Source organism: Pelobates fuscus, chromosome 3 (assembly GCF_036172605.1).
Source record: "Pelobates fuscus isolate aPelFus1 chromosome 3, aPelFus1.pri, whole genome shotgun sequence".
NCBI classification, from domain to species: domain Eukaryota; kingdom Metazoa; phylum Chordata; class Amphibia; order Anura; family Pelobatidae; genus Pelobates; species Pelobates fuscus.
In genome coordinates, this window is record NC_086319.1 from 210343928 (window position 1) to 210371295 (window position 27368).

At 38.8% G+C, this 27368-nt stretch overlaps 1 protein-coding gene across 2 annotated transcripts in view; it reads left to right on the plus strand.

The window, feature by feature from the left end:
* Nucleotides 1-27368, plus strand: part of ARAP3 (ArfGAP with RhoGAP domain, ankyrin repeat and PH domain 3) — a 137799-nt gene that overhangs the window by 24372 nt on the left and 86059 nt on the right. For both annotated transcript variants that reach the window (XM_063447921.1, XM_063447922.1), the window contains exon 2: nt 17778-18862. In XM_063447921.1, coding sequence (XP_063303991.1) covers nt 17856-18862 — 1007 coding nt within the window. In that variant the 5' untranslated portion in view covers nt 17778-17855. The remainder of the gene's footprint in view (nt 1-17777; nt 18863-27368) is intronic.

Sequence of the window (27368 nt, forward strand, 5' to 3'; positions counted from 1 at the left end):
GTTTGCAAAGTAAGTTTTACTAAACTTTTAGTCCATGCAATGCCATTCCATGTCCTGTCGCTCCACCTTTTTGTCTGCGATCATTATGATTAATAGGGACACATTGAAAGACTAGTGTGCATGCGTGGCAAAATGCAATGCTGCTCCAATCAAATGGTCTCTAGGAGACTTATTTGATCTATAATAGACCTTAGACCCTGTGAAAGTGCCTCCAGTGGCTATTTAGAAGATAGCCACAGCAGGTGTGTTAACCTTGCGATGTACACATGGAGGTTTCTACAAAACTGTAATGTTTTACATTACAGTACTAAAACTACAGGGTCAATGCACAAAATCCACTTCATTAAGATGTAATATTAATTCATTTAATTTTCAAAATATAAAGTGAGCAAGAATCTTGTCTTAGTTTTCTGCAATAATATGTGCATATACAATATTATTTTTTTGTTGGACTAACTTTTATTTGGTTGTAGTTTTATATGATGTAAACAAAAGTTTGTCTGGATACATCAGATTAAAAAACAAAACAACTCTTTATTTTCCCCTTATGTTCAAGTAGAGATTGTAACCGTATTAGTCCAGTTTTTACATTTCCCCCTTATGCATATCTTAAGACATGTAACGCATAACTGCCATTGATTACCTAAAAATAGCGTGCGAGCATCAGGCTGAGCCACCACTGGACCCCAGGGAAATATTTTGTATATGTGTGTGTGTTTGTATGTATGTATGTTTGTGTGTCTGAATGTTTCTCTGTGTGTGTGTCTGTGTGTGTGTGTATGTGTTTGTATGTGTGTGTGTCTGTATATATGTGTAACGCATAACTGCCATTGATTACCTAAAAATAGCTTGCGAGCATAGCACGAGGTGTAATAGCATCTACACTTTTGAACTATTATTTCATGGGAAACAATCTTCTAAAACGCTGAAAAAAAACCTCAATGACTGCCTTTATTCTATATAGCAGTGAATGCAGCAAGCAAGTGTTAACATGTATGCTTTCTTGGACTCAGGTCATAAAACAAAAATGTGCTACGCCAGAATGGTAATAATAGATCCTTGTTCTTTTGTCCTAGGAGTTAGTTCAAAGCTTAGTCAAGAAGGGAAGACAAGAAAGAAAAAAATTAAACTTTTGTAGTTTATAAGGAATAAGTGGGATAACAATTTTGTTGTTCAAAGCACTTACAACTTTTTGTTTATTTTATCACTATAAATACACACATATTAAACTACAGATTCTGTTTAGAACAATTAAATAAGATATACAGTAGCGTACATACAGGGCCCTTCATGACGTCACCCTTCAATCGGGTGCCCGTCACCCTTCAACCGGGTGCCCGCCTCCATGTGTTGTGGACCTGGCCTGCGTGGTAAAACTGGGGCCGCATGTGAAGGGGCCCATCAGGTGGCCCGTGCTGTTAGGGCCATCCGATGGCTATGGACCATTCATCGCTACGGCACTTTAACAGCGCGACCGGGCCCCCTGAGATGACATCAGACGCTGGGAGTAAGTGACTGCCCCGGTCACTTCCTCCCAGCAACCACCAGGAGCCGCGCGGGAGGAAGAGAGGAGGGAGTCAGAGTGGAAACTCTGACTCCCATCAAGCTGAGCCACCACTGGACCCCAGGGAAGTCACCATCCTGCAACTAAAAGGTAGGAAACAGGAGGGTGACTAAAATATTTTGTATATGTGTGTGTGTGTTTGTATGTATGTTTGTGTGTGTGTCTCTGTGTGTGTGTGTATGTGTTTGTATGTGTGTGTGTCTGTATATATGTGTCTCTGTGTGTGTGTGTGTGTCTGTATATATGTGTGTGTGTTTGTATGTATGTGTGTGTCTGTATATATGTGTCTCTGTGTGTGTGTGTGTTTATATATGTGTGTGTACAGTGGTATACATACAGGGGACGCACCTGCGTCTGGGCCTGTAACTCCAGGGGGCCCCACAGATCAGTTTTCGCACCAGGGCCCCATGGATCGTGTGTACGCCACTGAAGATATAATATATATATATATCTCATCTCATTGATTGGACTCCAGTTGGCTGACATCTCACTCCAATTAGCTCTTGGAGATTTAGGGGTTCACATACTTTTTCCACCTGCACTGTGAATGTTTACATGGTGTGTTCAATAAAAACATGGCAACATTTCATTCTTTGTGTGTTATTAGTTTAAGCAGATTGTGATTGTCTATTGTTGTGACTTAGATGATGATCAGATCACATGTTATGACCAATTTGTGCAGAAATCCATATCATTCCAAAGGGTTCACATACTTTTTCTTGCAACTGTATATATATATATATATATATATATATATATATATATATATTATATATATAGTGGTTATAGTGTCATTGACACTACAAAATAAAGAAAAAAGATGTAAAACGCAAGGTTTGCACATATACAGATTTACGTACTGCATTACATGACGTGCCTCAAAATGTTGAAGAAACCAGTATTTTAAACAATGTATTTGTGCTATAAGTAGCAAAACATATGTGCCCTAACCTTTAGTACCTGCTTTGCTACCTCAAAGTTGCGATGAGAAAATATTGTATTTCTTACAGAAGGTAAAAAAATAATAATTTTTTAAGTGATTTTTTTTTTTTTTTTACTGTATCCCTACTTAACATTATGTCATGTGGTAGGATGTGGGAAGAATTGGCAGAAAATTGTTGACAACTATAAAAAGTTAAAATGGTAAAACAAGAAAAGAAAAATATGGAAAAGAAAGTTGCAAAGAAAATGTTGTGAATCGATTAGCAATATCTTCTCCTTCAGTTACTCCAAATAGAATCCAGGAAGAAATAAATATAAAAAATGAGGAGTTGTGTATTTTTAAGATTTTGACTTGTGATCAGAATCTTTCTGCAGCCGATTGCATCAGGAATCAGCTTTTGGCAACATACACTGTACAGGTATGTTATTATAATGCCTCATATTCATCTTTGTTTCATTAATGCCATATCTAGGTGGGTCTATTTGATGGCCTAGGGTGCTTTGTAGCAAATATTACAATATTTATAGTTTGAATACTGAGAAAGACTGTTATTGTTTCTTGTGGGGGAGAGGGAATGGGCGCTTGGGAGATCTGGAGAAAGGAAGGAAGTCTGATTTTTAACAATAGCTGGAAACAGACAAGAAAATGGAAACTGGCAACAAGCAGGCAGAATACAACAGCACAGCTGTAAGAGTGTGAGGGCATAATCGAACTGAGTGGATGGGACTCAGCCCAACCCTACACTTGATTTCTTCTTATTTAGATTGTATCACTGATAGCTTGACCACAGTCATTGTTTTAAACAAGTCAACTTCTACACAGAAACATGGGAAAACTCTTAATGCTTTCACTGTGGCGCTAAAATATATTAACCCTTGCAATGAATGCTCTAACATATCTATTCTGTGTTGAGAGTCTATTCCTGTTTTTAGCCAACATTTCAAACCTGTCTTTAAATGCATAGAATGAAAGCTGACAGAGACAACAGTGATATATGTATATGTGGTCATGGCACCAAGGCTGTAACATAGCCAATAGTAAGTAGACATGTGTAAACATAAATTAGGAGTGTGTGAAAGCTGGTTGTGGTGTGCCAAAACTAATATATCGGCAGGCCTGTAAAATAAAGAGGGCCCACCTCGGAAAGGAATAAAGTAGAAAAATGGAGAAAGAAAAGAGAGAAGAGAAAGAAATGTGTGAAAAGAGGGAGTAGAGGAAGGAGTAAGCAGAATGCCGACTAGGTAGCGGTATGGATTAGGAAGGAGATTCCCTTAAAAAGGGAATAAAGCCCCTCTTACAATTCCAGTCTACACCCGTAGATTTTTGGTCATGGCACTAGGATCGTATCATAGCCAATAACAAGTAGACATCTGTAAAAGTAAATTAGGAATGTGTGAAAGTCGGTCGTGGTGTGCCCAAACCGACGTATCAACAGAACTGTGCAATAAAGAGGGCACAAATAGAGAATACCATGCTTAATTTCGACTCTGTCAATAATTACATTTTATATATATAAAAAAATAGATAAAGTCCTTGCACTCCGGCTAAAATAACAATTAAATGCTGGCCGCCAGTCTAAAATGCAAGTTTGTGCAGTGAAATATATAAAGCTTGGCAGCACTCACGGTCTTATGAATGGGTAATTCCCTTTATTGAATATTAATAATTTCCAGAAAGGTGATCAATGGTTCAGTCCCTAACAGGGACTTTCATCAGGATCAGGATTGCTGTTTTTTAATCATAATTAATCATAATGGAAGTTGTGACTATTTAAAGGAACTTAATTGAAGTGGTCTGGGTACTGTGTCCCTTTTGCACTTAGTGCTGCAATGTAAAACATTGCAATGTTTACATTGCAGCACTAAGTCTGCCCTCAGTGGCTGTACCAGACAGCCACTGGAGGGCTTCCGGAAACATAATGGACTTTTGGCTTGTCATCTGACGCTGGACATCGTCATGCTCTGCATGCGCTCTAGAGCCCGCTCGTCACGGGACTGAGGAGGTGGTGGAGCTTCGACATAGTGCCGAGGGACATCGGTGCAGGGATCAGGCAAGTAAATAAAGGGTTTCTAACCCTTTATTTACCGGGTAGGAGGGGCGGGAGTGAGGGGGGAGGCAGAGGGATCGGTAGTGCCAGGAATACAGCCTTATATTCTTGGCACTACAGTATCCCTTTAATAAAGGGAATTACATATTCATGTGAGAAGACTGTGAGCTTTATTTATTTATTTATATATCTAGTGAAATAAATAAAGCTTGGCATCGAAGCTCCCTCTGTGCTGATCACATTTTTTCCAGCACCGAGGCTCCCTCTGTGCTGCCCACATCTCCTCCTTTTAAAATGTTATGGAGGGGGCATGGCCTCCTCCAGCAATGCCCACTCCATTGCTCCTCCTAGAGAAGGATTGGAGACCTGATGCACATGCACAGTGAGCACAGCACGCATTGTATTCACTGCTTCCCTATGGGCTTCCATATCATGTGACCAAGTTTTATTTAGTCAGTGCCACGGATGTGCCTCTAGAGGCTGTCAGTATGACAGCCACTAGAGGTGGATTTAATCCTGCAATGTAATCATTGCAGTTTATGCAGGGTGAAAAGATCAAGGCCACTGCTCCAAACCACTTTGTTGAGTCTAGGTGACTAGTGACCCTTCAAAGTTATTTTTATATTTATAGTGATTCTAAGCATCATAACCACTACAGCCTGCAATAGTTTGCCATTTTGCCTGGGTCCTGCTGGATGGTGAGGATCCTCTAATGGCTGGTGATGCACAATTAATTTATCAGGCTTATTTATCAGGGTTATTTATAATTTATTTTAGGAATTGACAGCAGAGTTAAACATTTTATTCTAAGATAACCAAAATGTAAAAATTCTTCAGTTCAACTGTTTTCCGATTTTGGCTATTTTCCTATGAATTGCAACACCTTGGACACTCATTGTGAATAACCCAAATAATGTATAAAAATGGAATAGCAATATAATGACTGCAGAAATAATTACTGTCCCTCCCTTACTATTTCATATGTTATCACACTATAGTGTTTTACAAGCTGGGCCTCAAATTGTGACAGCTCCTCTATTAACTGCAAAGCATGTAAATGCACTAAAGGATATATTAATTGCTACAATTATTTAAATTAAAGAGAGAAGCGGAAATAAATATTAGTATTGTTGGTCTTCTATGCAAAGGAGTTTGATTATTTAACAATTAAAAAAAAAAACATATCAGTGTTTTTAAACATTTTAATATTTCTGTCATTTCTTTTAATAACTATAGCTAAATCTTAAAGGGACACTCCACTGCCAAATACAAAATAAAACTTGCGGTTAAGTAAATATACCCCAAATGAAAACTTGTATGTATTTAATTATATATTTTTAATTGGGATAAATCTAAAATCATCTTGAAAAAACTGCAGTTCTCTTGTCTGCAGCTTTTGCAAGCCCTCCCCTTCTAACTCAGCCTAGACTTTCTGTGGCTGTCCAATCACAGACTTCACAATGCAGCTCAATGAGAAGTCTTTGTAAGTTAGGTGCTCTGGGCAATTGCTGCCTCTTTAGGTCAACTGCATTGAGCTAACAAAACCAGGAATTAACATTACATGTTGTCTGCTTGAAAGCCAAGAGGGTGTAACTAGGTTAATTTATAAAAGTGTAAATTTCTATTGAAAACCTGCACTTTTTGAAAAATGAAAAAAGAGGACACCCTCTACACACATAAAGCTTTTTAGCAACCTAAAGTTGTCTATGGGTCTGGAGTGACACTTTAAGTGCACAGGCAATAGAAGAACTGTTGTTGTGGTACATAATATTTTGTCATTAAAGGATAATAAAATTGATTAAGGCATATTTAAGGTTTTTAAAATGGTAACAGCCTAACAACACGTGATCCTTTTATTCTTGCATAGTTTATGGTGCAAGCATTTCCCCAGTCTGCTGTGCCTGGCTTTAGATGCAGCAGTCTGCAAAAACAACTCTGCAGCTTTAAAGGGACAATCCACTGCCCAAATATTAACCCCATAAGGATGGAGGCAATTGTACAAGTTCTGATCAAAACAAAACGTAAACAAAACCTGGAATTTGTGCTATATGTCTGTTCAACCATAATTCACCTATTTCATATTACGTACCCCCACACTTATCATATATCATTTTGTTCAGGAGAAACAGGGTTTTCATTTCAATTTAAATGTTTACATAAGAAACAATTTAATATGAGTAATATGTAAAAAAAAAAAAAAAAAAATTGGGAAATAAAGAAATTTTATTTTTTAGTTCTGCATTGCATTTTAACTGCGAATGTCATAGTACTGTTAGCTTTTATGGCAATAAAAGACACATATTTGTATTCAGTGATGTCTAGTGAGTACAACAGTACCCCCCATGAACAGGTATTATGGAAAGTTACAGGGTCAAACATAGCAGGTTAAATTTTTCCGTTTATATCCATTGAAAATTGCCAGGCACGTCCCTCAAATTGTAATTACTTAAATCACATAATTATGTTAAAAGATTACATAAATGGGCAGAGCACTGAACCAGACGTCTATCTGTGGAGCTCCGACAGGAATCCACAAAAAAGAGAAAAAAGCCGTAAAAAACATAGCCTAACTCACAGCATGAGACCCACGAACCCCCAGAGAACAAATGGGGCGCAAGAACAGACAAAGACTACGTCCCGAGCCCCCTCGTATGCCAGATATCAGGCTCTCCTTTAGCAGGCCTGAACCGCGTCTGCAGCCCAAGATGGCGCCCGAGGCCCACACAGACCCAGAAGCCTCGGAAGACTCTCAGGAGGGAGAGGAATCGATTCCCTCCTCCGCACAAGGGGAGACCCCCCACACCTCGGAGTCGGAAGAAGACTCATCCCCATCCACTAAAGGGGACATTAAGAGACTGCTAACGGACCTAGGGAAGGTCTGGAAGGCGGATCGGGCAGAGGCCCAAAATGAAATGGGGATTATACACCAAAAGGTGAGAGAGGTGGAGGAGAGAGAAACCGCCAGAGACAGCCACATACAAGGCAACAGCAGCCGAATAGCGGATCTCACCGTTCAGGTACGCCAGATGCAGCGGGCAGTGACTCTGCTTGAAACAAGACACAGACAAAGGAACATCCGTATCAGGGGTATCCCAGAGTCTCTAGAGGGGGAGCAACTATTGGAGTTCGCCAGGAACATCGCAGCTTTGGGAATCAACAGCGGAGCAACCTCTCCCACCATAAAAGCAGCATTCAGGGTGAAAAAGTCTGCTGCAGCACCCAGCGACGCCCCGAGGGATACAATTGCTCTCACAAGAGACATAGCGGTACGAGCCGCGATCATGGCCAGATCCAGGGAACTACAAACCATACACTATGAAAACAATGCACTGGCGATATACAGCGATCTCCCTTTCGCAGTGCTGGCAGAAAAGAGGAAACTAGCACCCATAGCAAAGAGACTGAGAGACAACTCCGTGAAATACAGATGGGGAGCTGACGGGTCACTCTTGGCAATGTCGGGAGCAGGACAAGTCACCCTCACTTCCTCTGAGGAACCAGAACCTTTCCTCCGCAGCCTTAACGCACTAGCAGACAGACGACAGCAAACGCCACCTGAGCCTACACCAAAGAAGCGAGCTGACCCCAAGGGGCCCGACAAACCGACCCCAATGGCTCAGGGTTACACTGCACCACGGTGGAGACTGGAATCTGCGGTAATAAAGATCCTTCCGCTGCAAAAGCCACGGAGCTCGAGGAACACCACCTGAAATGACCCAGTGAGGATATATACCATGAGGACGGCAAATCAAGCCCCCCATCAGAGCCAAGAGACCGCAGACGCAACTAAAGTCTAGAGACACTCTACTCTAACCCTAGACATTACAATTTAAACTAGCATAATTTAATTCACTATCATATATCCTTAATGTATATCTGTTGTTTGAAATATTTGTGATAAGGACCCATACACAGCATTACAAAATGTTTATATTTTACTTTATTTTACTTTACTCTACCCATATATTGGTTCACGTTGTAAAATTTATGTGCAAAAACAAATAAAATGCAAATTAAAAAAAAAAAGATTACAGAAATATACACATATAATTTTAATATATACATATATATTTATTTAAATTGTACATGAATGCTTATGTAATTGTAATTATATATATATATATATATATATATTTGCATTTATTTTTAATTTATTTATATATATCAAATAAAAAGTCCAGATGGGACTGAAACGTTGACACTTTTTACGTGAAATTTTTGCTGCAATAAAGAAGCACTATTTTTGAACGATATCAAGTCCTGTGAGCTTTTCTACAAGGTATTCTATATTATGGCCAGGATTAGCACCAAGGCATTACAAGACCGGGAGCAGTGAGTGCGGGACACAAGGAGTTTATATATAGATGAATAGATATAGAATGTAATTCTAAGTCTATTTTGTTACACACACACACACACACACACACACACACACACATATATATATATATATATATATATGTATGCTAATATCAAAATACAGTTAGAATGAAATTGCATATGTATATATAATTTATTTAAATGTTGTCTATTTTATTTAAATATTATTTATTTTATTTTATTTATTTATTATTGTAATTATATATATATATATATATATATATATATATATATATATATATATATATATATATATATATAAATCCAAGGCTCCTGCACTCCAACTATAACAAAATAAATACCTGGTGCTCTGGTCACATAAAGTATAAATAATGAAAAAAATACCGGCACTCCAGGATTTGGTAAAAAAGAGAAGTTAGTTCTTCTTTATTCTTACAGTTCCAGTTTTTCAGGAAGCTTACTTTGCTGTCATTCCTTTCTGGCTTTGCTTAGCATGCAGTAAAGGTACAATTTTATTTTTATTTATCCCTTCCCAAGATTTAAAATGTTATGTCTGCTTATTCCCTATTTTTGACAAATGTATATTTATGAGGTGTAAAAAAGTAAAATTAATATGCAGAAGTCTACACCTCTTTATCCTGAAACTGGGCGCCTCCATTTTGGCTCTTTTCCAATCATTGTTGTAACTTTTGTGCTTTTCTCCTGGCATTCGGCATAAAAAAGACTCTTTAAACCCATACCCTCTACTTTATTCTGACTTGTCATGATGTATTGATTTCTGCACTAATTAGAAAGTATAAAAGAAGATAGAAACAGTTATCAGTTAGAAAAATGTAGGTGAAGTCCGTTAAATCTGATCTAAACACTAGAGATCTAAACACTGTTTAATGTATAAAAATGTTAAAGATTAAAAAAAACAAAAAACATCTTGAACATTTAAAAAAAATATTAATGGAAAATATTTATTTATTTTCTGTGGCAGGTGCATTTTAACGATTTGCATGATATTGCACCTAATAGTCAATACCACTGAACTGTATAAAAGTAGTGAACAAATGTATGATAACTAAGAAAAAAAGGAATGGAATCTGTGCTGGTTCCAGTTAGCTCACTGATAACGTACTAATTTAAAAAAATGTTTATGGATATTCTTATGATAATATACCCTGGGGGGGGGTTTATATAATAATATTATATATTCTTATGACAATACATGAATTTATTGTGATTGTTTTTTTACATGTCTTCCATTACCATATGCTTCCCTTCCCCCAGTCTCCCAATGTTTTAAAGGAGTGTATACCGGTATTGGTCAGGGATGTCTCCTATTTGTGCAATGATTTTGACTTCCCAGGTTGGATATATGGTCCAAAGCAAGATGAGAGATTTGGATACGCATGACATTTCTAACCTAGTGGCAGCTGGTATTGTTCGATTAAGGAACACTATAGTCACCCAGACCACTTCATTTGGCCCGGGAATTTTTTAATCACAGCGGCCCACTAAGAAGGGAGCAGGTCACCAATGACAAGCATGTCCCCTCTCAAAGTGAGCATGTTGGTTCAATGCTCTTCCAGGGCAGACCATGCGCAGAGCTCTGCTGAAGAGCTCTAGCATGAGAAAAATGCCCTGCATTTGTTCTGGACAGTGCAAGCAAATTTAATAACATGCTTGCGCTGTGTTTCCTTGCAACTTGTCTCTGGTGTCTCTATAAATGGGATACCAGGATACAAAGGGCCAGGAAAGAGTATTGTGCATGTGTTTAGAGCCTGCTTGTGGGATTGCGTGTGTGTAGAGTGAGTTTATTGTGGTGGGGTATTGTGTAATAAGGTCGGTTTTAGTCTGTTGTGTTTGTGGTGTGGTGTAATGTAATGCATGTGTGGCTAGGGGATGTAGAGAGTGTGTGTATAGGGGATGCAGTATGTGTGTGAGGGGTGCAGTGTTTGTGTGAGGGGTGCTGCAGTGTGTGTGTGTATATATATATTTGGATGTATTGTGTGTGTGAATGATGCAGTGTGTTGGGGGGGTTCTGTTTGTATGTGTGAGGGGTGCAGTGTGTGTGAGTGAAGGGTGCAGTGTGTCACGATTCGGGGAACCCAACAAGCTAACACACACACACACAGAAAAGGTGCAGTGCCGGACCTTAGAGTGGCCGGGCTAAGCACACAAAGAATAGTCAGGAGACAAGCTGAGTAAGGGGAACCAGAAGGCAGAATAACGAGAAACAAGCCGAGGTCAAAGGGTAGGAGAAAGTCACAAAGTCAGATTAACAAGCCAGAGAGTACGTAACCAGAAACACAAGTTCAGTAGCAATACTAGCAAGCAAAGACCACAACAGGGCAGGGAGGAACAGGAAAGGTAAGTATTTAAACCATAAGGTTAATTCTGATTGGATAATTTCCAATCAGAATTAACAATCACACGTGGGAGATATCTAAACCTCCCACTGTGATTGAGGCACTTTGCCTTTAACGCCGGGTCAGGTGACTGACCCCGGCGTGTAATATATTGGGCGGTCTCCCAGCGTTCAGCGTCATGCATGCTGCCGCTGGGCGACATGGAGGAAGACGTGGGCGGCATCAGACTGGAAGGATGCCGCTCGCTGAGCCCAGGAGGAGGAGGGGACCGTGGACGGCTGGAGGGTGAGTACTGCGAGCGGAGTGCAGCTTCCACTCGCAGCCGCCCGCGGGATCCCGACACAGTGGGTGTGTGTATGTGAGGGGTGCAGTATGTGTGTATGTGAGGGGGGTAGTATTTGTGTATGTGAGGGGTGTATTATTTGTGTATGTGAGGGGTGTAGTATGTATGTATATGACGGGTGCATTGTGTGTGTGTGTGTGAGAGGGATAAAGTGTGTCTGATGAATGCACGGGTGAAATGTGTGTGTGTGTGTGAGGGTGCTGGGTGTGTGTGTTTGTGAGGGTGCTGTAAGTGTGTGTGAGAGGGAGCTGTATGTGTGTGTGTGTGAGGGTGATGTGTGTGAGAGTGGTGTGTGTGTGTGAGTGTGAGGGTAATATGTGTGTGTGTGAGGGTAATGTGTGTGTGTGTGAGGGTGTTGTGTGTCAGAGTGATGTGTGTGATTGATGTGTGTGAGGGTGAAGTGTGTGAGAGTGTTTTGTGCAAGTGATGTGTGTGAGGGTGAAGTGTGTGAGGGTGAAGTGTGTGAGGGTGAAGTGTGTGAGAGTGTTGTGTGTGAGAGTGTTGTGTGTGAGAGTGCTGTGTGTGATTGATGTGTGTGAGGGTTAAGTGTGTGAGAGTGTTTCGTGCAAGTGATGTGGGTGAGGGTGAAGTGTGTGAGAGTGTTGTGTGTGAGGGTGCTGTGTGTGTTTGAGGGTGATGTGTGTGAGAGTGATGTGTGTGAGGGTGTTATGTGTGAGAAGGATGTGTGTGATTGTATCCCCCCTCCCTTCTTACCTTTAGCCTGGGGGGGGGGGGCTTTCTGCTGCCATCCCTGGTGGTGCTAGTGGCCAGTGAACTCTAGCCTGTAGGGCTAGAGTTCACTCTTGCAAGATCGGGGCGTTGCCATGGCAACGCTCCAGATCTTGCGAGAGGAACCCAACGGAGCTTCAAGATAGAGCTCCGTCTAGTCCTCTGTCCCTCCCTCTGTGCAAGTGGGCTGTGAGGGAGATTTTGATTCTCCCCACTGGCCCATCATGGACTCCCGGTCCGGCGCTCAGATAGCACGGGCCCTGCATGGACCGGCCGGGGAGATCCTGTGACCTCTCCTGCCGGCCTCGGCCCATGGCCATCGCAGCCCACCTGGCATTTGCCCGGCATGCCCGATGGCCAGTCCGGGCCTGACTTCATTGAGATGAAGTTACTGACGGTCAGTAAGACTGCCACTAGAGGCACTTCCGCCTCACTGACTAAGCAAAATGTGAAATGTGGAAGTCCCAAAGGAAAGCATTGATTTAATGCACATTAGGTTTGCAATGCTCCATTGGATTGGACCATAGCATAGGAGGCCAGTCAGTGACGTTGTGAGAAACAGAGATGTAAGCAGTGAAGCAGTACCAAGAATGGCTCAGTGCTGGAAAAAGGTGAGTAAAACTTTCATATTTTTTTAATTCTACTTGTAAGTAACGTTTGATTTCTCCTCACCTACCTTTCTGAGTACAAAAGATCCGACGTCTTGCAGAATTATCAGAGATTGTTTTCCCCACATCGTTGCTCCACACTGCTTCTAGTAGATCATAATTCTTGATGATCTCCTGGGCATTCCAATGCTTCCCATTGTAATGTGAGGTAGGGTGCACCTGCAGCAATTGCCTGGCTGCATATGCAATTATTTCATTAGAGAATCATTGAATAATATACCATTGTATAATACTATAAACTATATCTACAAAGAAAAATAAAATACTGGACTCATTTTTCTACTTACAGTTCATAATTTATTAATGGAAAAGACCAAGCATGTAGTTACAATTTTTATCAGTACTGATAGTTAGTGCTTTGTGCACAGGGAGAGATAAACCATGGCACTTGTTGATAACATCAACAGAGTTGGTTAGTGCTTACAGATTACTTGTTCGCATCCGTCACTTCCCTTTCCTTTTCCTTTAGTTTGAGATCCCAGATGCCTTTTGCAAAAAGAGAAGATGTCCTGTTTGGAAATGTGCCTTTAGCTAAACTTGCCACAATAAAGCATACAAAAGCCTCTACTTTATTTGTGCGCTAGTGGCACAGACTTGATAGAGTAAAGCAAATGTATATGGAGAGTTGGGCTTGAACTCAATAGTGTAGTCACAATTAAACCAAACTCATATAGCAAGCAAATTATATATTCTAATATAAACCAAAATGTGCATTAATCACTCTAGAAAGTGTGAATGCATTTATTTAAAGCAGCTATGTCACCTTCTGGGGTCTATGCAAGTTTTGAAACTGGTGACATTGCTGTTTGGTGTGCAGTGGCACGGGGGTGCACTGCAAGTGTGTTTTTTTGTCTACCGATGCAGTCCCCAGTGGATGCCGTCACCTCAGAACAACACTCATCATGTCTATGGAGGATCCCACGAGAGTGCAGGTGCCTCCATAGATATTGTTACCATTAGATTTTCCCTAAAATATAGTAGTCACTACTTTGTCTTATGATAACTTTCAACTTAGTTGGGATTTTAATTAAATTCCAACACCTTAAGTAATTCCAGCTCTTGCTAGCCAGCGATCTCATTAAAATGTGTACAATTAGAAAAGCCTATGAAGGTCAATATGACCTCCATGCTGCTGCAAGGCCGGACTGGCCCACCGGGATACCGGGAAATTTCCCGGCGGGCCGTCGGCACCTGGGGCCGGGCAGACAGCTGGGTCTGCTGGCGGCCGCAGGGGGAGCAGGCTGTTCTGTCTCTGCTCTCCCGCCCTCGCGCGCAGCTTAATGAGACCGGGGCCGGAATATGATGTCATATTCCGGCGCCGGTCTCTTTCTAGCGCGCGAGGGCGGGGGAGCAGAGACAGAACAGCCTGCTCCCCCTGCGGCCGCCAGCAGACCTCCCCCAGCCAGCGGCCAGCAGATCTCCCCCAGCCAGCAGACCTCCCCCAGCCAGCGGCCGCCGGGTTGAAGAATAAATATAAGATTTTGAAAAGAAGACTTCTTATGGTAAGTATAATTATTTTGTTTTACAGTCTGCCTTTATCTCCAAAAGCTTTAATGTTTTTTTTTTTTTTTTTATGAATTAACCAGTTAGATAAGTTAGGGGAAAAAAACACTGACTGAATATTTTCCACACTTGACTAAATGACCAACTTGACTTTTTAGGGCTTTATATTGTGAATTCGGTTTTCCAAGCCTCAGGTCGCGTTTTTTAGTTTAATGGTCCGTCTCCACTCACTATTATAAGGGTCAAAGGTGTAGGTATGGTTCATTTTTTTAAGGAGGGGTGGCTAATTGGTGTGGTTGACAAAAGCATTTCCACGCTCCTAGTATAGTTGTAAAGAGCCCCCTCAGCTGACTATGTCTCCCTGTTATTTTACAGGCTCATCTGCTTGGGGGTTTTCAAGGGACTGGTTAGCAATGGCTCCCCATGTTACTAGTTTTCAATATATAGTAGATATGCCCACACCCACCCCATGATAGGTGGGGGCATAGGGAGATTTAGCATCTCCCCTATTGTAATGTGAAGTCTTATTAACCCCCATAGGCTTTTATTTATTTACATTTTTAATGTGGTGGTTGGCCAGCAAGCGCTGGCCAGCTCCCACATGGTGAGCCCTTGCTATGTTAAGGGTTATTTAACCTATTTTCTTTCTGTGTATATTTGGATCCAGACTAGATTCCTTTTGTACTGAGCACTCAACCCATCCACTATGAGTGCCCATTTTAAGGGGACCACAGAAAGTATAAATTGAGGAGTTTCTGGAAGCTGTTTAAGAAGTAAATATTACAGTTAGAAGGGTGGACCTTATGCCATTAGGCACCATGTGCGAAAAATCTTTACAGCGCCTCCCTCCTCCCAAGGTCATACACTTTCATCCATGTATGTTTGTGTGTATAGGAGTGTAGTGTTTGTATAGGGTATAATTTAAATTAATGATTTAAAACCAAATATTAATTTTCCCTTCCCTGTTACCTTGCAGTGAGAGGGGAATTCTGATATTCCTGGTGATCCAGTGTGCTGGGAATCTGTTTCGCAAGCTAATTGTTAGAGCTTTTCTCTGGTAATCCATGGCAGAGCACTGTTTGGCCCGAGCGCAGAAGACAGCTAATTGTGGTCTGCAGCCAATAGTGCCAAGCCAGAAGTGCCAAGCTGCCTTCTCCGTATTACAGGCAGACACACACACACGCCGTGCTGGTCTCCCCTCGACTGGCCCTGCCTCTATGGCTGAGATCATCAAGCATGATGATCTGAGCCAATCCAATGCTCTGCCATTGGATTGGCTGCAAAGGCCCTGATAGTAGGTGCTGCACACTGTGCAATCATGCTGTGCAGCACTGACACAGGAAGCACCTCTAGTGACTGTCTGAGTGACTGTCACTAGAGGTGTCACTAGGAAGCAATGTAAACACTGCATGTGAGTATGCTTAATGTATAATTAAATTAAAAGGACCAATATTATATATTAGAAAAAGCAATATATATATATATATATATATATATATATATATATATTACTCAACCATCTGGGGTGGCAAGACATTTCCTTACATATTATATACGGCAATATATGGCGCAATGACTTATGGGGCTGGCATAGATTTTTTTTTTCCAGGGCTGCTTTGTATCCCCAGTCCGGCCCTGTGCTGCTGCATAGTATTGCTATGGAGATTTTTTGGGGAAGGTATCAGCCACTTTGATATACCAAAGAAATAGCTATATGGCACTGAACTATATCTTCACAAAAAGTGTTTAGCTTCCAGTCCAAAAATTGTCTCATGCTGATGAGACACCAAAGGTCAAAAGTGTTCATGGTTGTTTTCTTATCACTTTCGGAGTTGGGTAGGTCACGGCCCTAAGTGCTCCTTTCACAGTTGGGACTACTACTGTCTTAACTTTCCACATGATGGGTATTGATACATCCACCACTGAAGTCTCTTGACTGCCACTGTTGTTCTTGTCTGTTTGAATCGGAAAGTCACACAGGATCTTACATTTATAGTTACTACAAATTATATCCCTGAATATTATGTTTTTTCAAATATGCATCCAATTGCTGTTTAAACATCTGTACAGAATCTGATAAAGCCACTTCTTCAAGCAAAGAATTCCACATCCTTATAGTTCTTATTGTAAAACAAACCTTTCTTAGCCTTAGACTAAATCTCACATCTTCCACTCTAAATTTGTGACCCTGTGTCCAATGTATAGTCCTGTTTATGAATAGATTTCCAGACAATGGTTTGTATTGGCCTCGAATATATTTGTGTAAACCTATCATATCCCCTCAAAAGCACTGGTTTTCTAAACTAAAGAGTGAAGCAGATCTATTTTGGAGAGTTGGACTTGAACTCAATAGTGCAGTATTTAAAGTATAAATAACAGGAAAAAAAAACAGAGGGACTAAAGAGGTCTGGAAATGTGTAGTCACAATTAAACCAAACTCATAAAGCGAGCAAATGATATATTGTAAACCAAATTGTGCATTAATCACTCTAGAAATTATGAATATGTTTATTTAACCCCTTAAGGACACATGACGTGTGACATGTCATGATTCCCTTTTATTCCAGAAGTTTGGTCCTTAAGGGGTTAAAGCAGCTTTGTCACCTTCTGGGGTCTATGCAAGTTTTGAAAACTGGTGACATTGCTGCTTTGTTAATTGTCGTCATAACTAAAACATTCCTTTTATTAATTTTGTAGCCCACCTCTGCACTTTTACTGTCCTTAGCCACTGCTGATTGGACATTGCTGCCTAGATTGTGGTCTATAACAGCCCAGTTATTCAGTTATCTTAGTCCAGTTATTCCCAACTACACTTTGTGGTATCTCCCATTTTGACTATAGCAAGTCCAACCCATATTCTATGCAGATATTTTGGTAGATGGAAGACATTCCCATAACAACACCTATATACTGAGAAAGAGAAAGAATGAGAGACAGATCATGTGCATATTTTCTTTCTTTTTTTTTCTTTGGCTACGTGCAGTTTTGACTTCTGCTTTATAGATTTTGCAGACCACTTCCAGTTTTGTTGCATTATAATATTTCCCAACACATTATGAGTTAAATTTAAAATATACTGTAGAGAGAAGTTCTAAAGTTGACTCTTTTGCACATACACAATTGGAAAATTCCTGAGCTTGCTAATTGTATTACTTTTACATTTACTTTTCTACAAAAATGTATTATTTTATATAGCAACTTGTGATGTTCCTTAAGAATTTATCTATGGTGCTCATTACAAAATAAATGCCCAATAAAGTCTTATTTTCTTTTTCTACCTAGGTTTGCCCTGGTATGCTATCAAAATGAACACTTCACACTTTATTCTGTAGGCACATTGGAATTTTGACCGTAGTGGTCATGTCGTCAATTGGCGATGAAGAGTTGGACATTGGTAACTGGCTCTCCGCTATCCATTTGGAGAGGTACCAAGAAAACTTTAAGAAGCATGGCTATCACATAGTTAAAGATATTCTATCACTTGATAATGAGGTACTTCAACAAATTGGTGTTAGTGCAACAGGCCACAGAAAGCGAATCATAAGTCGATTACGACATGTTTCAGGAGAAGCATGGTCACAGTCTAGTTCATTCAGTGTGGAGAGGGAAGACTCGTTGGAAGTTACCAGTAAAGATGATGACAATGGCATGGTTAATAAAGTCATATTAACAGTGACTAATGAAGACAGGATCAGTTTACAAAACCCTAGCGAAAGCAAACCCATTTCAGAACCAAATCTAAAGCCTGTGCCAAAACCCAGAACAGTATTTAATAAAAATTCTACAGCAGTAATTAAAGACTATTTTGTTGTACCATCAACAATATCACCAGTCACTTCACCAACTTGTTTCGAAAACCATACAAGTAGCGCAGGAATCTTTTTTATACAGGAAGGTTTTCATTCAATAGGAAGCAGACTGGATTCAGGGAATTGTAATTATTTTGCTGGCGTACAGTCAGAAGGGGCGGGATTGGAGACTGGGACATCTTTGTATTCATCCGCTGGGGCTGGGAAACCTTTTCATCCCCTTCCACATCGTTCAATGCGTCAGAGTAAGGATACATCTCAACCAGGCTCAACAGACCACAGAAGCATGCTGCAAATGGAAGCGGATACAATGCAGTGTTCACCACTATCAAACTTGTCTTCCTTTGCTGGAAATGAAGAGGAAGTTACCTCCTTTTTAACTAGCCCTACTCTTCCACAGGAAACTCTAACAATGATATCCAATGAAATTTATTCTGGTTTTAGTCCTGAGAATGGAGCTCTCAACAGATCTACAGATATAGAAACATACAGAAGCAATATGAATCTGAAAACTGACACAGTAATACAAGAGGCATCCTCAACAGCAGACAGCATAAAGTAAGTGTGTTTCTAAAAATTGATATTGCATTTGTGATACGTTTCCATCTACATTATATAGATCAAAACCTTTCATAACTGAGAATAATTATCTACAGCAACAATACAGTTAATTTTTACAGGGAAATATATCTAAACTGTGTTGCAGCTGACTAGTTTGTATTTTATACATTAATTGTGTCTAAAGAAACTGCCAGCATATTCCATAAACAGCGACTATTTTGTAAAGATTAAAAATGAATCGAGAACCCACACTTAAAAGTTCTTACAATATATAATTACATAAAATAGCTTTTAGGTTTTGGAGAAGAATTATATCTTTCAATTTAAAATGTTTTGTAGTGCTAGTAAAAAATATCTGCTTTTTTTTTTACCCCTTAATAGTAGATATAGCCATACAACGTATGTTCGTATCAAACATAACACCAACAAATCTATGTCACAATTTTGCTTTTATATAGATATATATATATATATATATATATATTTATTTAAAGTAATTAATCATTGCTGTTTTTTTGCTGGTAAGAAAAGATTGAATATGTTAACTTTGAAATGCCTGACCATTTTCCCACAAATGTTATTTTTGTCCATATCAAGTGTTGAGGTTTCTTAATACTGGACAGGAAGAGGTTAATATAATAGTACTATAGAGGTTGTAAGGACGGGAACAGTGAGTTCTTACAGATAAGTACATTGAGGGAGCCAAGGATGGAAGTCTTAGATAGTTTCCTGGAGCCATTGGTAGAGGGAAGGGCGGAGGTTACTTTACAGCTGCATTGAAACAATTGTAGGAAGTCTTGACCTTGCTGAAATCATATTAATGGCTTTACATAACTTTTTAAAGGCAAAAGCTACACCCAAGTAATGCCTGCTTCTGGGAGCAATACTGCCATTGATATTTATGTACTGAATTAATAGAAGGAAGCTTACTTTTTCAATTACTTGCAAGCATAATTGGTTTCGTGGTCTCGAACAGTGTGGATGCATATTATTGCTTTACAGTGACTATCAATTATACCTGTAGATCACTACAGAGGAGGAATTCTGCATCTCTAAAACCATCTCAAATGAAGAACGCATCTTCGCCGACATCAGGGTGGATAAGAGAGGGATTTTCACCAAGGCCTGCACCGATAGGAAACTCTGCTTCTCCTAGAGCACCACGGACGAGGAGTAGTCCCACAATGAGACCAGTGCCAGTAGGTAACAATGCTCATCTAACATCAAATCAAGGAAAGAACTTTCTGCCACCCACAAGTTATAGTACTCCTGTTACATACACAGCGGTATCTTTAAGGCCAACACCAGTAGGAGATTCCGGCTCACCACGACTTTCACGAGTAATACAAACAACTTTCCCACGGCCCCCACCAATAGGGCATTCTGCATCACCAAGACTACCCCGTTTTAAAAATTCTTCATTACTGACTTTAGACAGTACTAAAAACGATGTGCTTCTAGGAACACCAGGAGCTAATGTTACATCATCAAAATTTGTGAAAAAGAAACAGTCAGCCTCAAGACAGGAAACAACAGGAAACACGTCACTGCACAGGCAAATTCCAGTCATGAGAAGTACACTACAGCGACCCACGCCAAATGAAAGAAAAAATTCAATTGGTCCCCAGGACATTTTAAATGAAAGTTCAACTAGGCCAACTCCAGTTGGGAATGCTGGTACAGGTAATATATGTATGCAGAAGTCAAATATGATGAGGTATACAATTCCACCAAAGCTACCTGTTTCAAAAAGTGCAATTTCAACATGTTCATCACATTTAAAAAATGTTATGCCTCCAAAAGTGGATGAAGCAGAGAAATACTCCTTAATTAGTGGAGTGGTTTCTGATAATAATATTTCAAAGAGGCCACCTCCAATGGGAATTTCACCATCTTCAACTCTGCAGAAGTCTTCTACTGGGACATGTTCACTAAAAACTCCTACATCGCGGACAGCATTAATCAAGAGCTCACTGAAACCCAAAGTTAATTTAGGTAAACTTGGTTTATCAAATAAAGGATCTTCAGAAACATCTTCTGTACCTAAAATAAAATCCCCTCTTATTGAACCAAAGACTAAATGTATATTGAATGCTGCCACTCAAAAATTAAAAGGCACAAAACATGATCCCTCTGTCAGGTCAGTAGAATTGGAGCAAAGTCCATCAGAAAGGACAAAACAAATAGGAAATAAGCTCTCACCAAAGCAAAAAACAGTAGAAAAATATGATTTATCAATCCGAAAATCAGCAGGAAGTGTAACATTCCAAAGGCCGAAGCAAACGGGAATTGTTGGTGTACAGTCAAAATGCAGGGATGTGTCACGAAATTCACAAGGCAATGTTTCGCTTTCTGGGCCAGTGGGAAATGTGGTTATTGCAAAACCTGCAAATAACACTCCTTCACCCTTGTCTAAAGTAATTAAGACCATTCCTTCTGCAAGACCAAAACAAAAGGATATTGCTCTACCAGCAAAAACAGTACAGAACACTATTTCAATGAAAGTGCAAAACATGGCAAACAATTATTCTGTAGCATCTAAACCAAAAGGAGCAGTCCCTACAGACAATGGAAAACCAACAAGGAGAGCAGTCTCTACAACACAAAAAACAACTGCCAGTCAGCTCTTACCAAGGTTGCCATTCATGCAGAAAAAAACACCACCTAAAGCAGAGCTGATGAAAAAATCTCTTTGTAGAGCAGGTGATAATGAATATTTACTCTGTGCTCCAGGACGAAAGAATGTTTGTTCAGAAAGTGTTGCACGTCAAGAGGACAAACATCTAACACAAACTCTTGAAGACTTTTCTCCATTGTCTGCAGTAGTGGATGTAATTGACTTGGACAAAGTATATGGTCAGTCCTGGGATGCAAATTTAACAGAGAAATCTTTAGAATCAGCACTGATTAGGGCAAATTCCACTGCATTCAAACCAATACAGAATGAACACCTAGTGCTTGTAAGGCCTAGGCTTAGAGGACCTCATTTAAATAACTCTGCCATTGAACAGCAGCTCTGGACTTCCAAAACAAACGAAGGATAGTAAAATTCATTAGATTTTAATTTGATGGGCTTTAAATTTGGTATATAACACAAGATATTAAACCAAACAATAATTGCCAAACTTTTTGGAAATTTCTACATTCTGTCTATCTGACTATTGCTTAACTGCACTTATCTTGGGATTTTGGAACAATATAAATATTAAGTATTAGACCCAGTAAAAAAATTAATTTAATGCACTTGTGGCTAACATAAACAGATTTGTAAGAAGTGGCAAAGGTACAAGATATATGTGTCTTTCAGAAGGATTGCATTTAAACATTTATATAATCATGATTTTCTGGAGATATGTTAGGGTTTTCTTTTGACGACTTCCATCATTAGCCAGTTGCCTACGTCTTATTGCACAATTTGTTTGTGTCAGATATTAACAGAACTATGTTGTGTTTACTTAGTAAACAGTTATCTGTGGTGATTTAAAAAGTAAGCTTTCAAAATAATATTACAAAATACAGATCCTGTATTAGGGTTTAATTATTGTTACCAGAGTTTTCCATTTAAATTATGAACAGTGCTCCCATTTAAATGATGATGAACAGTGCGTTTTAGTAAAATGATAACATCATTTAAAAAAACTCTGACTTTTATATTTGCAACTTTACTATTTTGATCTACATTTTGCAAAGACGGTTTTTAAATTAGTAAATAAACTGCATAGGATTATACATTAAAATCTCAGAAGGACAAAATGGGGAGAAACGTAGCTAATACAAATATTTAATTCATTCTGATGGGATTCAGTTTTTGTCTCCTTTAATAAATACACTGTATTTTGTTAGTTTATCTATTCACTAGTGTAAGAAAAAAGTAATACATTTATAAAAAAAAAAAAAGCAGCTTCATATGTAGTCACTTGTGCAGAACATTATTGCAAAACCGAAATGGTAAATTGTTTTAATTATACACAGAACACAGAGAAAAATAAAAAATAAAAAGACTGATAACAGTTTGCACTGCATGTTTTAAAGAACTTTAAACTTTCCTTAAACACTTTCCATAAATTTCCTACTGATTGAAGTGTGATATGAAAATATCTGTGCTATGATCAGAAAACACATATGGAAAAGTAATGAAATGTTTCAGAAATTTCCTTTGCCCCCTATTTAAATTGAACTGACATTGTATGTTTGTATTTTTATATTTATTTCTTTTTTATAGTTAAAATGTCCAGCGAGGAACTAATTTGAAGGTCCTGATTACTTTGATTGCACCTTAACTTTTCCAAAACAATGAACTATGAGTTCTGTCTCAATGGTCCAAGTCTGACAAATTTGTCAGGTCCCTGGGGAGTTTTATATAACAAACAGTCCTTGGTGTTTTTTTTAATATTCCCTACCCTCTTAACTATCTTCCTTATACCTAACTGCCCATTTGATTGAGAATTCCTCTCCTTTTATACATTCACTATTGGCAAATCGTAAGTGCCAATAAGTTATTTTAAAAAGGTTTGTTTTCAAGTTGTCTTGATTACTCTATGCATTTTGTGCATGTTAAATTACTGCTAAATTACATATAAGTAATTTAGACCATCTTAACAATTAACATTAGAACAGGCTTTGCAAACTTTAAAAGTTTAAACCCTACCTAGGTCAAGATCTGCCAAAGGCATTGACATGATCAATGAAGAAAAATGAATGTCTGGGGTATACGTTAAAGGCATATTGCATCTCTGATGACCAGGGCACATCTGCAGTTACTATGTAACAAGCAACATCAAATCTGTATTTTTACATCTGTGGTGGCATGATCTTTCTGTTAGGAACTTGTATAGTTTTATACGTATATTTTATACGAATAATTTTTGCATGATGTTTTTTAGAAGCAAGATGCATTGATTATGTTTAACTGTGATGTTGCTGTGTATGAATACCAGCATGTCCACATTTGCAAACTCCCACTGTATTGCATTTAAAAAGTGCATTAGCAAAGAGCTATTCACTGTAGGAATGAGTTGTGGTGAATTGGCATGTAGGGGTGTATATAAGAAATACCCCTTTTTGTCTCAGTAGAGATTTTTGCCAGAGGCTCAAGGAAGCAAGGTGAATGGTTAGAGTTAGGACCCACCTAGGGGGGTCTGCCTTGACGTTGGCAGGTGGGCTCATCCTCTCATGGCCATTGGAGGTAACTAAAAAACCTCCATTTGTTTCAAAAATACATAGGGATTTAGGAGAGAGCACAGGTAACTTGTTTTTCTTTGGTGAATTGGCACGTGACTGCAAAATATAGATCAAAATAGCCATGTTATAAAGATAACTTTCAAGTTAAAATAATTGGAAATATTACCTGTCTCTGCTATTATAGTGTACATTTTGTGATGTTTAACTGAAAAAAAAAAATCACTAAGTCAGCTAAGCTTTCAGTTCAGCTACTGTGGCCTTACTTTTGAAATTCACTTTGAATTCACTCTGAATAATCACTTTAGTAAATTAACATACCCTTCAGCAAACTTCAATAACGGACTGGCAGATTGGTATAAATGGAGTTTAAGAATACATTCCTCCTCCTCGGCTGAATGTGCATGCGCGGCACGAGCGCGCGCGCATTCAGCCAGTCCATAGGAAAGCATTCACAATGCTTTCCTATGGACGCTGGCGTCTTCTCACTGTGAAAATCACAGTGAGAAGCACAGAAGCGCCTCTAGTGGCTGTCATTGAGACAGCCACTAGAGGCTGGATTAACCCATATATAAACATAGCAGTTTCTCTAAAACGGTTTATATATATATATATATATATATATATATATATGTTTATAGAAAAAAGGGTTAAACCTAGCTGGACCTGGCACCCAGACCACTTCATTAAGCTGAAGTGGTCTGGGTGCCTATAGTGGTCCTTTAATTAAAGTTTTAGTATGACAAATGTTTCCCACTCATCCAAGTTGGAAAACACTGCTATTATTGGTCTAGACCAGTGGTTCCCATCCTTTTTTGGATTAAGAGACACTTACAAAGAGTTAACAATTTCTTTTCTTTTTAAAGGAACACTGCTGGCAGCTTGCTGTAGTGGTTAAGGTGCCCCTGTACACACTATTATAGGTGGACACACCAATGAGTAGTAGAGGCAGAGCTTCCACCCATCCATCTAGAGCCAGAAGTTCCTCAGCAGGAACTTCCGTCAGCTCTTATTACCTAAGTCCAGCTTTTGACTCTATAGTTATAATTAATTGCAAGATGAGAACTCCACTTTTAAAACTGACACTTAAAAAAAAACACAAAAAAACAACAGGACTATATTCAATCTATTAAAAGTGCTTGATTGCCACTGGTCTACATTATGGAAGACTCCTAACATATTGTATGTTCATAGTTTTTGTGCAGAATCACTCCTAATATTCTGCCTTTTATGTCCAACCTTAACTTGGTAGGTACATATTTATATATACAAAATTGTCAGATTTCACTTGGCGTTGATGCTTTCTTTAACGGATTGAATATTAATGCACTGGATTATTTTTCTTTATTGCAGTACCATTCTTTTCATTATCCAGTGCTTGCCTTTTTTGATTATGTCAAGGAACCCAATTTACAAAATATTTTGCATGTGAGAGTATACAGCATTATATTAATATTAGGAAATGCTAAGTGCTTCATTATTGTGGGCAAAGAAAACCATTATAGCACAGTTTTAATATGTGGGTGTAAAATGTACAATGAATCCACATTAGAGACTTAAGCACAAACATTTTATTACATTGAAATTATGTATCTAAACACTGCTGGATATGTATCAACTTAAATTCTACAATAAATATTCTGGGATCTACTTTCATGTTGTGCTTATTTTTTTTTAATTTTTTTTTTTTTTGCTTACTATATTCTGCTAATCTATTTTTACATTATGAATTTAAGCACTCCCGGGCAGCTCAGCAGAAGTATATTGTGTGAGCACTTACTAGCACCTCTCTGCATAGTCTTCTATGATTTGGGGTGCCAAATATGGGCATCATCCATGAATCAAGTTGTATCACTGGCAATGTCTCTCATACCCCACTCACCTCTTATGATCTCAAACCTCCCAATGTTGGGTATGCTATCGAAATTTCAGTCTTTGGAGAGAATGGACTAATAGATTTGTTCGTTATTTATCTTGAATAGGAAAATACATGAATTGCTATATCAGGGATCTTTTCCTATAATTGACACAATGGTTTTATAACTGTTCCCTACATGAGAGAGGCCATACCTATGCAAAAGTAAATAATGGTTAAAGCTTCACCACAATTGGGTTATTACGGAGTGGAGTACATAATTAAACTTGCCCTGAAAGAGAAATTCTCAGTCTGAGTATCTTCCATGCTTTAAAAGAAATACTTTGGGTACCATGAACATAACTTAATCTTTGTAAATGGTTATGGCGGCTAGAGTACTCTGATACCATCATATTTTCCAGTATAAAACCATTCATGAATGGTTTAATATAGAAGTAATACACAAGATCCAGTGCACTCACTGATCCACTAAACAGCAACTTCAATGTTGACAGATTTTATTAGTTTAAAAAAAAAAAAAAAAAACACACCTAATCTAGGCAAAAATAATGGATGGGGTTTTAGTTACATTATATGATCATACATTACATAAGCCTGCCATTGATGTTGTGGCAGGCTTATGCAATGTATGATCATATACTGTAACTAAACCCCCATTATTTTTGCCTAAATAAGGTGTTGAAAAAAAATAAAAAAAAATATAAAATCTGTCAACGTTGAAGTTGCTGTTTAGTGGATCAGGGAGTACGCTTGATCTTGTGTATTATACAAATTGGCCCCCATCAGCACCCCATTTATGCATGTTAAGGTGAGTGCAGTGCCCTGGTTTCATATAATATAGAAGTAATGTTCCAATGTACAGATGATTTGCTGTCTCTCCTCTGCCTTTGGTTGAGCTCCAAAGTGAGGCAGTTATAGGGTGAGAGCATTTTCATCCAATCACTGACTCCCATTGACTTCATCATTAGTCCAAGCACCAGAGGAGAGGAACATTACAAGTACCCATTTGAGATAAAGTAGCTATGGTGCCCAGATTGTTTAAGGCTAAAATATAGAAGGATTGATAGAAGAGGAGGGAGGGAAGGTTGTGTGTAGTAGCTATATATATAAAAAGAAGAACATGCATTCAAATTAGTATGTTGCTGTGTTAAAACAGGATATAGTACAAAATATGACCGCTTGCCTCATTCAGTTTTGGTTTGCTAAATATATTGTGTAATTCCAGTTAATATCTCAAAAACTTGCATACAACTGTGTTTTTACAACTGTCTTTCAATAATACTGAATGCAATAGAAGTGGTTAAAGTTCATATAGTGCCTAGAATGGCCCTTAAAGAATGGTGACAATTTTTGTTATGCTAATAATATAATCTATATAGTTTCCCTGTGTGATAGTTTTAAATAAGAGATAAATTCATGCATAACTTACAGCTCAGTTCACATGGATAA